This window comes from Pan troglodytes, chromosome 1 (assembly GCF_028858775.2).
Source record: "Pan troglodytes isolate AG18354 chromosome 1, NHGRI_mPanTro3-v2.0_pri, whole genome shotgun sequence".
NCBI classification, from domain to species: Eukaryota; Metazoa; Chordata; class Mammalia; order Primates; family Hominidae; genus Pan; species Pan troglodytes.
In genome coordinates, this window is record NC_072398.2 from 72,904,634 (window position 1) to 72,918,686 (window position 14,053).

Consider the following 14,053-nt stretch of genomic DNA (forward strand, 5'->3'; position numbering starts at 1 on the left):
GCTGGCAGGTGAGCGAGCACTACTGCCTGTGCTCTGTCTCCTGTCAGATCAGTGGGTGGCATTAGATTCTCAGAGGAGTATTAACCTGATTGTGAACTGCACATGCAAGGGATCTAGGTTGCACGCTCCTTATGAGAATCTGATGCCTGATAATCTGAGGTGGAACAGTTTCATCCTGAAACCATCCCTCCCACCTCCCTTCAGTCTGGAAGAATTGTTCTCTATGAAACCAGTCCCTGGTGCCAAAAAGGTTGGGGACTGCTGATGTAGATGACAGACTGGATGTGAGGTTTAACAAAAATGGCAGCAGTTCTGAACACCTTTAGGTATCCCTGTGAAGTGTTATACATCCCTACTGTTTCTGCTTTTGCGGCAGAAGTGAGAAAGAGTCCATGGGTCTCGGGAACTCAGGTTTGTTGAATATTGAGGGCAAGGGGACAAAAAAACTTGGGTGTGATGCTTGCTGAGTTGGGAGTGAATGGGTGAAGAGAATCTGAACTAGGGAGGCAATTAAAAATTAAGAACTTGGGAAGGAATACATGGAGGAGAACTTTTGAGAGAGGAGTGGTAAGAGAGACATGAATAGGGAATCCTTAAGTATAAATGATAAATGATCGGAAATAATAACTAGTCAGAACCAACTGTGAATATCAGAAAAATTCTGCATGTTAACTACCCTAAGATATTGTAGGAAACCTTTAATCTGAGTGTTTTGGGAATGAATAATAAGCTAAAGATTAATTTTCAGGTATGAGTAGGCATGAAGTAGGGCACTCTTGGGATTATATATCAAAAAGGTCAATTCTGCATTTTAAAGACTAATATGCTCAGAGTTAGGGTGTGGTGACTACTTTTGTATTAGATTCTGACCTGCTAGTACTTTGGTGGCAGTTTGATTTTTAGCTCAAATTGTTGTTTAAAATAAATTATGAATTTGAACGTATTCAGCTATGGTTTTCCTTTTTATCTGCTCTAAAAGTGCCTTAGCTACAATAGCTTTTTCTCTGTTACTCTTCACTGTAATTTTTTTTTATGAAGGAAAATCACTGGAGGATTACATAGCAGAAAGGGGTGCTTAAAGGAATTGAAGATTTTCTGCTAGAATGACAAATTCTTCTAAGTGGCTAAAGTTTTATGGCAAACTTGGAGAAGGAACTTAGGAAAACAACAAAGAGAGAAATATTGAGTGGCATGGTACCTTGCAGGATGAGACTTGATGGCCTAGTTTAGATAATAGGGAAACCACATCCTGTAGGGCAAAATCCTTTGTCCCTGTGCTTGTAAATTTGGATTGATGCTGCCCTGTGGAATCTAGGATCACTAAAGATCACTATGCTTTTTCTGTAGTCATAACTTTGGAAAACTACTTACTCTTTTGGAGTGGTTAAATATATAAAGGAATGTGATGTTCTGAAGATTTTGGTGTTTACTAGATTTTTCAGGCAACATTCCTTAGTTCACAAGTTTGAAATTCTGTTTTGTGAGTTTCTAAATAGTGAGAGAGAGTTATATATGAGTATGGAAGGAATATAAAAATATACTGCCACTTAAGCTGGAAAGTGATCCCCTACATTATATATATTCTCTTTTTTTTTTTTTTTTTTTTTTGAGACAGCGTCTCACTCTGTTGCCCAGGCTAGAGTGCAGTGGCACGATCTCGGCTCACTGCAGCCTCCGCCTCCCAGGTTCAAGGATTCTCCTGCCGCAGTCTCTCTGGTTGCTGGAATCACAGGCGTGCGCCACTACACCCGGCTAATTTTTGTGTTTTTAGTAGAGACAGGGTTTCACCGTGTTGGATAGGCTGGTCTCGAACTCCTGGACTCAAGCGATCCTCCCGCCTCAGCCTCCCAAAGTGCTGGGACTACAGGTGTGAGTCATTGCGCCTGGCCTTAGATATTCTCAAATATATGTATCTAATGAACAGTGAAGTCACATTTACTGATTTTTTTTTTTTTGAGACAGCGCCACACTCTGTTACCCGCTGGAGTGCAGTAGTGCGATCGTGGCTCACTGCAGCCTTGATCTCCCTGGTTCAGGTGATCTTCCCACCTCAGCCTCCCAAGTAGCTGGGGCTACAGACATGTGCCACCATACCTGGCTATTTTTGTTTGTTTTTGTAGAGACAAGGTCTCACTATGTTTTCCAGGCCGGTCTGAAACTCCTGGGCTCCAGTGATCCTCCTGCCTCAGCTTCTTAAAGTGTTGGGATTACAGATGTGAGCCATTGTGCCTGGCCAATTACTGTTTTTTTTTTTTTTTTTTCATTTTGTTTTTTTGAGACAAAGTCTCGCACTGTCACCCAGGCTGGAGTGCAATGGCATGATCTTGACTCACTGCAACCTCCACCTCCTGGGCTCACACGATTCTCCTGCCTCAGCCTCCCTAGTAGCTGGGATTATAGGCGCACACTACCACACCCTGCTAATTTTTTGTATTTTTAGTAGAGACAGGGTTTCACTATGTTGGCCAGACTGGTCTCAAACTCCTGACCTCGTGATCACCCACCTCGGCCTCCCGAAGTACTGGGATTACAGGTGTGAGCCACCGCCCCTGGCCCAATTACTGATTTTTTAAGCTAGAAGTTATCTTGACGGTGATCTCTAGTGCAGCTTTCAGTGGGATTATATTATTGTCAACTGTGGAAATAACATTTCATCCTGATACATCTATTTGTGTTTTTCTGCTGATTACCTCTTCTAGCCATGTCCTTTGTTCAGTGATAGCCAAATCCTAAGGTCTTACACTAGGTATGTAGAGACTATCTCCTGTTGGCTCAGAGTAATGTCATTGAGATATGTCGATCCATGTGTTCCTGAAAGTGGAATATCACTTGTTTTTTTCTATACTAAAAAATGTCTTCTAAGTTATTTTCATTGCTTCAGCTTAAGATGGCATGATTTGCATAATGCCTGCAGTTCTTAGTTGGGTTAAGGAGACCTAGAGCCTTTTAAAATGATTTCAGATTTCCTCTTAGCCTGGTAAAGTAATTGAGCATATGTTATATGATTCTGAGATGTTCTTGGCATCCTTGCACCTACTTAATTGATAGGTTAAGACTTCCAATGCCTAGTCATAGGTAGAGGACTGGTCCACACAATTTCTATAGCAGTACTCTTTAAAACTTTTTGCTTGTATAACTCATATGAAAATTTTGAAAAGTGATGATCCGTGCATATTTTTAAGTTTGCATTAAAATTTTTTCGTCAAAACTTTAAGTGATTGTAAAGAATACAATTTTGGCCAGGTGCAGTGGCTCAAACCTATAATCCTAACACTTTGGAAGGCTGAGGCAGGAGGCTTATTCGAGGCCATGAGTTTGCGACCAGTCTGGGCAATATAGCGAGACCTTGTCTCTATAAAAAATTAGCCAGGCGTGTTGGTATGCAGCTGTTGTCCTAGCTTCTTGGGAGGCTGAGGTGAGAGGATCATGTGAGCCTGAGGATTTTGAAGCTGCAGTGAGCTATGATTGTACCATTCCACTCCAGCCTGGGCAACAAAGCAGAGACTCTGTCTCAAAAATAATTAAATAAAGTTTTAAAAAAGAGAGTAAATTCTAGAGTATTATAAAAATGATTACTTCAGAACTGTTTTATCACTTTTTAAAATGTAACCGGTGGAATCTAAATGTCATAGTGATTTGTTACTTAAATATTGATTTAAAAATATAAGTAAGCTTTTTATTCAATACCAGAAATTTCATTCATTACCTTTTTTTGTGAACTTCTACTTAAATTTCATATCACACACATAGTTTTATCCTTATAATCTATTTCCGTGCTTGAAATTCTGACTGATCTGCCTGTAGTACTTTTCTGTAACAAAATTGTATATACAGGCATACTTTTATTGTACTTTGCTTTATTGCACTTTATAGAAGTTGCATTTTTTTTTAACAAATTGAAAGTTTGTGGCAACCCTGCATTAAGTCTCTTGATGCCACTTTTCCACTACCATGTGCTCACTTCATATCTCTGTGTGCTCAGAAGAATGTCACTGAGATCTTTTAGCCAAGGTGTGAATGCAAAGGAAAAGTTCTTGAACGAAATTAAAAGTGCTACTCCAGTGAAGACATGAATGATAAGAAGGCAAAATCGCTTATTGCTGATATGGAGAAAGTTTAGTAGTCTGGATATATACCAGCCACAACATTCCCTTAAGCCAAAGTCTTATCCAGAACAAGACCCTAACTCTCCTAAATTCTGTGAAGGCTCAGAGAGGTGAGGAAGCTGCAGAAGAAAAGTTTGAAGCTAACAGACGTTGGTTCAAGAGATTTAAGGAAAACAGCCATCTCCATAACATAGAAGTACAAGGTGAAGCAGCAAGTGCTGATGTAGAAGCTGTAGCAAATTATCCAGAAGACCTAGGTAAAAATCATTGTTGAAGGTGGCTATAGTAAATGACAGATTTTCAGTGTAGATATAACAGCCTACTTTTTTTTTTTTTTTTTTTTTTTTGAGATGGAGTCTCGCTCTGTTGCCCAGGCTGGAGTGCAGTGGTGCGATCTCGGCTCCCTGCAAGCTCCACCTGCTGGGATCATGCCATTCTCCTGCCTCAGCCTCCTGAGTAGCTGGGATTACAGGCGCCCACCACCAAGCCCGGCTAATTTTTTGTATTTTTAGTAGAGACGGGGTTTCACTGTGTTAGCCAGGATGGTCTTGATCTCCTGACCTCGTGATCCACCAGTCTAGGCCTCCCAAAGTGCTGGGATTACAGGCGTGAGCTACCGCGCCTTGCCTAACAGACTTCTTTTGGAAGAAGATGCCATCTAGGACTTTAATTGCTGGAGAGGGAAGTCAGTGCCTGCCTTCAAAGCTTCCAAGGACAGGCTGACTCTCTTGATAGGGGTTGATGCAGCTGGTGACTTTAAGTGCCACTGCTCATTTACCATTTTGAAAATCCTAGAGCCCTTAAGAATTATGCTAAATCTACCATGTCTGTGCTCTGCAAATAGAACAACAAAGCCTGAAGACAGCATATCTCTTTTCAGCGTGATTTACTGAATATCGTAAGACCTCTGTTGAGACCTACTGCTTAGAAAAAAAGATTCCTTTCAAAATATTACTGCTCATTGACAATGCACCTGGTCACCCAAGAGCTCTGATAGAGATGTACAAAGGAGAGTAAGGTTGTTTTCATACTGCTAACACAATATCCATTCTGTAGCCCATAAATCAAGGAGTAATTTTGACTTTCAGGTCTTATTATTGAAGAAACACATTTCATAATAACTGCCATAGTGATAATGAGTCCTCTGAGATCTGGGCAAAGTAAATGGAAAACCTTTTGGAAAGGATTCACCATTCTAGATGCCATTAAGAACACTCACGTTTCATGGGAGGAGGTCAAAATATCAACATTAAAAGGAGTTTGGTGGAAGTTGATTCCAGCCGTCATGGATGACTTTGAAGGGTTCAAGACTTCAGTAGAGGGAGTAACTGCATATGTGGAGGAAGTAGCCAGAGAGCTAGAATTAGAAATGGAGCCTGAAGATGTGACTGAATTTTCCTGTACTATCCTGATAAAACTTAAACAGATGAGGAATTGTTTCTTATGGATGAACAAAGAAAGTGGTTTCTTGAGATGAAATCTACTCCTAGTGAAGATGCTGTGAACATTGTTGAAATGACATCAAAGAATTTAGAATATTACATAAACTTAGTTGATAAAGCAGCAAGAGGGCTTCAGAGGTTGACTAACTTTGAAAGAAATTCTACTGTGAGAAAGATGCTATCATGTAACATTGCAGGCTATAGAGACATTTTTTGTGAAAGGAAGAATCAGTTGATGCAGCAGTCTTTGTCATTGTGTTCTTTTAAGAAATTGCCACAGCCAGCCTAGTCTTCAGTGACTACCACCCTGATCAGTCAGCAGCCGTCAACATGGAGGCAAGACTCTCTACCAGCAAAAAGATTATGACTTGCCAAAGGCTCAGATGGTCATTAGCATTTTTTAGCAATAAAGTATTTTTTAATAAACGTATATATTAATACTTTTTTAAAAAGACATAATACTTAAACTACGGTATAGCGTAAACAGAACTTTTATGTATATTGGGAAACCAAAATTCATGTGACTTGCTTTATTGTGGGGCCTAGAACCAAACCTGCGATTTCTCCAAGGTACGCTTTGTATATAGAAATTACACACTTAAAAGTTTTTTTTTAACTTAATTTCCTCTTAAGCATTAAGAAGTCTTAAATATGTTTCCTATGTTGTTATTTAATTAGTAGTAGTATACAATTGATCAAACAAATAAATATTACACATAATTTTATGAAGTCTTAGACATAAAATTCTATAGTGAATGTACCGTTTACCAAGGTGTGTGGTATCCTTCTCCCCAAGTAGTTTAAGTGGCATTGATGCATATTACTATGACGAGGATTCCATTTCCTTTGTGTAATTTTTATTTTTAAATGTGTGAGTCTTGAGAAACCTTGTTTATATTAATTAAGTTGATGGGACTTGAAGGCGTTTTTACAGCAACATGACTCATTTCTTTGCCTTCCTTTTGAATTTTGTGCTAAAGAAGCACTTACTGATTTATTGTCACACAAAAAATTTTAGATGCCCTATTAACAAGTCAGGCATTTTTTTCAATTTTGATGAAAAGAAAGAGTTGGAAACCAAATAACTCAAGATGGATTTGGTTTCTTGGTCATTAGAGTCATATACATTTTCATTGAGATAGATAATACGATTTTCTTTCTTTCCTGCTGTAAGCACTACACTATAGCCCCTCTTCCTCCTGACTTCCCTTCCCTGCATCTTTCTCTACCTTCCACAGCATTTTCTCTCATTCTCTTCTGTTTCTCCCTTACTTCCCTCCAGTGTGCATACTCTGTCTGCTCCTCTCTGCCTCCCATGGTTTTGAATGCTCTCTTTCCCTCTCCTGATCCTGAAAGGCTGATTCAGGTAAGGGCTGGAAGTCCGACCCTCCATTACCACCCCTCCCCATTACCACTCCCTATATACTCTGCAGGTGTACTCCACTCCTGCCAAAGCTTGCTTTCTAAGCTCCCTTGCTTGCCTGCTTGCTTGCTTGCTTTTTTCCCCTCCCTCCCTCCCTCCCTTCCTTCTTCCCTCCCTTCCTCCCTTCCTCCCTCCCTCACTTCCTTCTTCCCTTTCTTCCTTCCTTCCTTTCCCCCGTACTCCCCCCACCCACCCAGCTGTCTTTTTCTCTACCTTTCTCTCTATATATAAAATTTGTAGGTCAGGGGTGGTGGCTCATGCCTGTAATCCCAGCACTTTGAGAGTCTGACACGGGCGGATCACGAGGTCAGGAGTTCTAGACCAGCCTGGCCAACATGGTGAAACCCTGTCGCTACTAAAGATACAAAAAATTAGCCAAGTGTGGTGGTGCGCACCGGTAATCCAAGCTACTCGGGAGGCTGAGGCAGGAGAATTGCTTGAACCCAGGAGGCGGAGGTTGCGGTGAGCCGAGATCGCACCATTGCACTCCAGCCTGGGCGACAGGGCGAGACTCTGTTTCAACAACAACAACAAAAAAATCGTAAATTGAATTTTCTTACCTCTCTAATGAATAATCCTCTTAACCACTAATAAAAAATACAGTATGCTTGCAACGTGTAAAATCCCTGTTTAAAAAAAAAATGGCTGATGCATATAAAAGTCCTTACTACTGTCAGTCACTGTTTTCAATCCTGTATGTACATGAAGTCAATCCTTACGGCAGGCTTGTGAGATGGGTACTGATTTTATCATCCTCATTCCTTAGGTGAGGAAACTAAGGCATAGACAGGTTGACTAACTTGTGTCAAGTTATACAGCCAAAGTGGTGAAATTAGAATTTGATCTTAGGCAATTTGGCTCAAGCATCTGTGCTTTTACTGTACTGTTCTGCCTCTAAAAAGACCGTTGCTTGAATGGAGTCTTTAGCATTAAAATGCATTTTTTTTTTGTACTAAGAAATGTTTTTTCTTAGTACTGTGGATGTTGTAAGGCTCTGTAGAATTATAATTAACAAACGTATAACATCCTTAGGTTTAGGTATCAATTCTAAGAATTGGTGATGGTTTCAAATTAAGGCTTATCTTAATTGGAAATGTGAAAGTGTTAGCTAAACGTGGCATGTCACTCTTAAAATCCAGGAGCATGTCATCAAGATTTCATTCATTCATTCATTCATTCATTCATTCAGCAAATACCAGGTGCCTACTATGCGTCAGGGACCACGATGGTGGACAAGACAGACACTGATCATTAAATGCTTTAATCTATAGTATAAATAAGATGCTAGCTGATGTCTTCTGCTAATAGGTAAGCATTGCTTTTAAAATAAGTTTTCAAAGTTATGGAATGGAATTCACCATTTTGCTATTCTTGTTTGTAAGCTGTGACATAGTTTTGAAAGGGTTTTCCCACTAAATGTGTGACTCTAATGACTTTCATACATACATATATAGACATTTGAATGTTGAGTCCAGTGTATATACCTTGAATTTTAAGAGATTTTCTTCTGTTAAATTTTTGAAGTACAAAAATAATAAAATACCCCTTGATGAAGAAACACTTAAGCTGAGTGTACTAAATAAAATAACTTCTTTTATTTTCCATAGGTAACCATTGTTTGTTGTAGGATATAGTTTTTTAAAAATTTTTATTTTTTTGAGACAGCGTCTCTCTCTGTCATGCAGGCTGGAGTACAGTGGTGTGACCATGGTTCACTGCAGCCTCGAACTCCTGAGCTCAGGCAGTCCTACCACCTAGGCCTCCTGAGTAGCGGGGAATTCAGGCATGTACCACCACACCTGGGAAAGTTTTGTATTTTTTTGTAGAGACGGGGTTTTGCTATGTTACCCAAGCTGGTCTCCAGCTCCTGGCTCAAGCTGTTTGCCTGCCTCAGCCTCCCTAAATAATGGGATTATAGGCATGAGCCACTGTGCCCAGCCTAGGATATCGTTTTTAAAGAAGAAAAAAATAACCATTTTTTCAAGTAACTCCATGAAAAATCTGATACAGTAGTAAAAAACTTCGTTTGGTAAATGTAGAATTTAAATGTCTTTATATGACATGGCAAGCCAGTTAATACATTGTTTGTTTACACTTTATTTTTGCCATCATTTGCTGTAACTTTATTTTGTAATTTAATTTTGTGGCCTTTACAGGCTTGATCTACCTTGGCTGGGCATGGTGTCTCATGCCTGTAATCCAGCACTTGGGAGGCCAAGGTAGACGGATCACTCGAGGCCAAGAGTTCAAGATCAGCCTGGGCAACATGGTGAAACCCTGTCTCTATAAAAGATTCAAAAATTTGCTGGGTGGAGTCGTGTGCACCTGTAGTCCTAGCTACTGGGAAGGCTGAGATGGGAGGATGGCTTGAGCCTGGGAGGCGGAGGTTGCAGTGAGCCAAGATCATGCCACTGCACTCCATCCTGCGTGACAGAGTCACACCCTGTCTCAATAAATAAATAAGTAAAATAAATAAATACAGGCTTGATCTTCAGTTAATAGAGTTGCTCTTGAAAAAAATGTTTGATCTTACAGTATTGTTATTGAGAATCAAATATAATGGTATATAAGATTTTGTGGTAAAATTCAATGCGGCATATTCATGTAAAGTATTTAACAGTCACTATTTTTCTTCAAATGGTTAAATTCATAACTGTGACACTGACCTCTTACTGACTTACTCCTCTTTATTCCCACTGAATTATTTCATGCTCTCTCCTTTATCTGGATTATAATCACTTTTCTTGTGTAAGGTATCTGCAGTTCAGGCCCTTCACAATCTGGCTCTGATCTGCCTACATTTCCAGGCTTAGTTCTTAATCCCTGTGAATCATTCACAAGATCACTCTGACCCTTGTTTTAGCTATATTGATTTTACTTACTTACTTGTTTATTTATTTATTTATTTTGAGATGGAGTCTAGCTCTATCTCCTAGGCTGCGGTGCAGTGACACGATCTTGGCTCACTACCTCCTGGGTTCAAGTGATTCTCCTTCCTAAGCCTCCCGAGTAGCTGAGACTACAGGCACGTGCCACCATGTCAGGCTAATTTTTCTATTTTTAGTAGAGGCAGGGTTTTGCCACGTTGGCCAGGCTGGTCTCGAACTCCTGACCTCAGGTGATCCGCCCACCCTGGCCTCCCAAAGTGCTGGGATTACTATATTGATTTTAAATCATTGTATCTCCTACACACACACACACACACACACACACACAGAGACACACACGACACACATCTCTCTCTCTCTCTCACCTGAATTTTTCTTCACTTTTATTTTTGCTTAGTGAGCCCCTGTGTGCCTATTATGGCCCATTTCTAATGTTGCCTTCTATATGAAGTGTGCTTGTTAACATTTTGATTGATCTCTGCGTGTATACTTTGTAAATCTATTTTAATGATAGTACTGATTATCACATTATATTACAAGTACTGTATCATATGCATCTGTCTTGCTAGTCTGAGTTGCTTGAGACCTTGGATTGTGTCTTTGAAGCTTGGATCCTTATGAGCTTGGTGTCTGTTTGTTGTTTTCAAAAATATTTATACTTGCATTGTGATATAGTGGGAAGTATCAGACAGTTGGGTCTATATTCTCAGCATTGTCTCATTGTATATGTCACCATGCATAAGTTCCTTATGCTCTCTGTGCTAATATTTCTTCATCTCTAATTGGGGAAAATAATCTGTAAGATATTGTCTATAAAGTGCCTACCTAGCCTAGTGGTAGTTTCCCTTTTTTAAAAAAAAAAATCAGTTTTTTGTGTCAGTTTATATTTGTTGGTTGTAGAAAAATAGAAAGATCCAATTTAAAGTGGTTAAACATTATGGAAAATGTATCGATTCACGGGAAAAGAATTTCTAGAACTAGTTATCAGTGGTTCAGTGGTATTGTCAGGTTCTTTCTCTTGTTCTTTTCTTCCATTGCCAGCATATACCTTGGTCTTTTGGCTGGCTATTCTTGAGGTTGCAAGATGGCTCTAAGCAGTTCCAGATATCATCCCCTTATGAAGGCATGGTTTTTTTCTCCTATCCTTTTCTTTCTGAAAGATAGCACATCTCTCTTTGGTCAAAATTGGGTTATGTACTTAACCCCACATCAACCACTGGCAAGGGCATGAATGACTAGATTGCCTTAGGTTAGTCAAAGTAATACATGGGGTTGGGGTGGAATCTAACCTCTCTGAAAGTTATATGGCAGTCTGACACTTGGAAAAAAGTCATGTTATTATCAAGAAAAAGAGTAGGATCGTTTTTGGATAGTTCGCTAAAAGTGTCTTCCATGGTATTTTTAGAAGAATTACAAAGAAAAAGAACAAATGCAAGTCTTTAGTACTTAACTCATAGTAGATACTCAGTTACTCATGCCTTGTTACCATATGGGGCATGTGATGGTCTCACATGGTGAATGAGGATTTCTCTCTCAGCAAGTGCCAATAGCGTCATCATTGAGAAACATGTAAGGGAAAATACATATTCTGAAGAATTCTCCTATAGTAATAGTAGTTGTAGTAGTAGCAGCTGCAGCAAAACTGTTTTCTAATTTGAAATAAAATAAAAAGCTAACACTTTCTGTTTAGCATGTTTTGAATTTGGAGGCTATGTATAGGTAAAATAGAATCTATCTAAACCGAAGAATTACATGATACATTTAACAAAAATACAAATTATGTGTGCTTTTTATTTTGTTTCTGTTTTCAGTGAATGAACTCATTCTTAAACAGAAGCAAAGATTTGAGGAAAAGAGGTTCAAATTGGACCACTCAGTGAGTAGCACCGTATGTTTCAACTCTTATTACTATTTTTAATAAATTTCATTTTGTTGTTTTTATTGGTTTAATATTAGTTAGATGTTAAAGTTTAGTATATTATTGATTTTTCTTAAAAGGAGATTGTTTAGGATTGTTCTAGTCAAATAACTAACTTTCTTAACCGCATTGTCTGTAGTACTTTACTAGAGTGATCCTATTTTGAAAGGTCTGGTAGGATTATATTGAAACATTTGTCTGAATACTTGACATTTGAAGGATTATTTTGGGTGGTGAAACAATGGTTAGATATTTTCAAAAAACTGTTGAGGTTGGGCTCACACCTATAATCCCAACACTTTGGGAGGCCAAGGTGGGAGGATCACTCAAGCCCAAGAATTTGAGACTAGCTTGGGCAACATAGCGAGACTTTGTCTATATTCAAACAAAAACAAAAACAAAACAAACCTTTGAAAGATTCTCAATTTTAAAGGCTTAGTCCCAAATTATGGAGGCAAATGAGCTTAATACCTTACTACATGCAAAATTGAAAATATGGCTAGACAAATAATTAAATTCAGTCATTTTGAAGGTAAATTACAGCTTTAGAATAGTCTCAAATGCACCTTTTATATTTGTTATCTAAATTCATTTAAGGGAGAAGAAATAGTGTTTAAGTTATAACTATAAGACAGTAGGGAGCCACTAGCTAGGAAGGGGTAGTTTGGAACATTATAATATATTTTCGATATCTATGTAATGAGCATATTAGGAAGTAGCAAGTAAACATTTGTTTTAGTCTCTAAAACAGTCTTCATAGGAAGTTGTTGTGTTTCTTCTTTCTTCATTTTTAGAATGGCCACAGGTGGCAGATATTTCAAGATTGGTTGGGAACTGACCAAGATAACCTTGATTTGGCCAATGTCAATCTTATGTTGGAGTTACTAGTGCAGAAGAAGAAACAACTGGAAGCAGTAAGTGGTAGCTAAACTTAAAAAAAATTTTAAATGATGAACTTTATTGCAATGAAAAAGACGTAGAAAGTTTAAAAATAATAGGATAGCTTCACTAATCCATTCATTTTTACTCAGCTAGAAACAGCTACAAAGTGTCACTTCTGCTAGATTCCCCCTTTTTGTAACTTAAAGAACAATTTCAATACATTATAACTTATTTGCAATGACCAGTTTTTATTAACAAAAGCTGAGTGCTCAAAATCTTGAGAAAGTAAAGTTTCGTTTTCATAGGAAATAGTTTTGTTGGTTATCTGTCTTCTAATGAGTATCTTTCTTGCCATATTGTCCCCTCTTCATATGTGAGATTTGGAGGAGAAATAGAGATTATTTTTATCTACATACAATTCTTTCAGCAGGTGTCCATTGGTAGCAGTAGTAGTCTATGGCATAACTAAGAGCATTTAAAGAGATCTGTACTAAATATATCTTATTTAATGTAATGTAAAATTCCATTTATTTTACGTAACTGTTAAAGACGTAAAATGTGAAATTGCAAGTATTGGGAATTGAGTGTGATATATTATAAGCAACACACACCTTAGCATAAGCAAATACTACCCTGAGGTTAAACATAAAGGGAGTATTTATTGAGACAGTAAGTGAGTGAGTAACACATACACACAAAAAAGAATAGTTGAACCACCAAACTTTGAGAAGATTAGAACCATGGCTTCTCTGGAAGACTACAAGTACATGAGATAGGGATTTGAATGTTGTTGAGAGTCTTTCTTTTGTGCCCCTTATGCCTGTTTGATTGGGACAGCTCTGATTTTCTTTTCTCGTAGACTTTGTTATCACATGGTGGATAATAATGTCATTTGCACTCTTGGTTTATATGTATGTTTTTTTGATAAAAGAAAAAAAGGAGCTTTTGTTTCCAACTGCAGTTTAAAAATTTCTGTGGCTAGATTATGATTAACTTAGCTTGGATCTGGATTCCACTGACTGTGGTGGGGATCTTCTAGTAGGAGAAAGGTGTGTCAGGTTGAGCCAGCCAAAATAAGTTGTCTCCCATGTTGTATCTGTTTGGGAGGTGGGGTTCATGGGAATTTCTCTTACGGTTTTAACCATAGTTTACTATTAGCATCTACTGTTTGCCAGGGGTTGTGTTAAGGTCTGTGGACAAGCTAGAGTTCTGCTGTATGTGTGTGTTTGTGAACTAAATCAGTAAAGCAGGTATTTTCACATGGTGATAAGTAATATAAAAGACTTTCTTTTTTTTTAAGGGACAAAGTCTCCCTCTGTCACCCACCCAGTCTGGAGTGCAGTGGTACAGTCATAGCTCACTGCATCCTCTACCCCCTGGGCTCAAGTGATTCT

At 38.5% G+C, this 14,053-nt stretch overlaps 1 protein-coding gene across 16 annotated transcripts in view; it reads left to right on the forward strand.

Moving 5' to 3' along the window:
• Nucleotides 1–14,053, forward strand: part of COP1 (COP1 E3 ubiquitin ligase) — a 273,082-nt gene that overhangs the window by 31,944 nt on the left and 227,085 nt on the right. For 6 of the 16 annotated variants that reach the window (XM_514018.6, XM_009438784.3, XM_016933071.3 and 3 more), the window contains 2 exons: nt 11,671–11,747; nt 12,572–12,691. The exons of 4 other annotated variants lie outside the window; for them this stretch is intronic. In XM_514018.6, the coding sequence (XP_514018.2) occupies nt 11,671–11,747; nt 12,572–12,691 (197 nt within the window). The remainder of the gene's footprint in view (nt 1–11,670; nt 11,748–12,571; nt 12,692–14,053) is intronic. 6 more of the 16 variants (XM_001153038.6, XM_009438777.3, XM_063795201.1 and 3 more) reach the window with 1 other exon arrangement.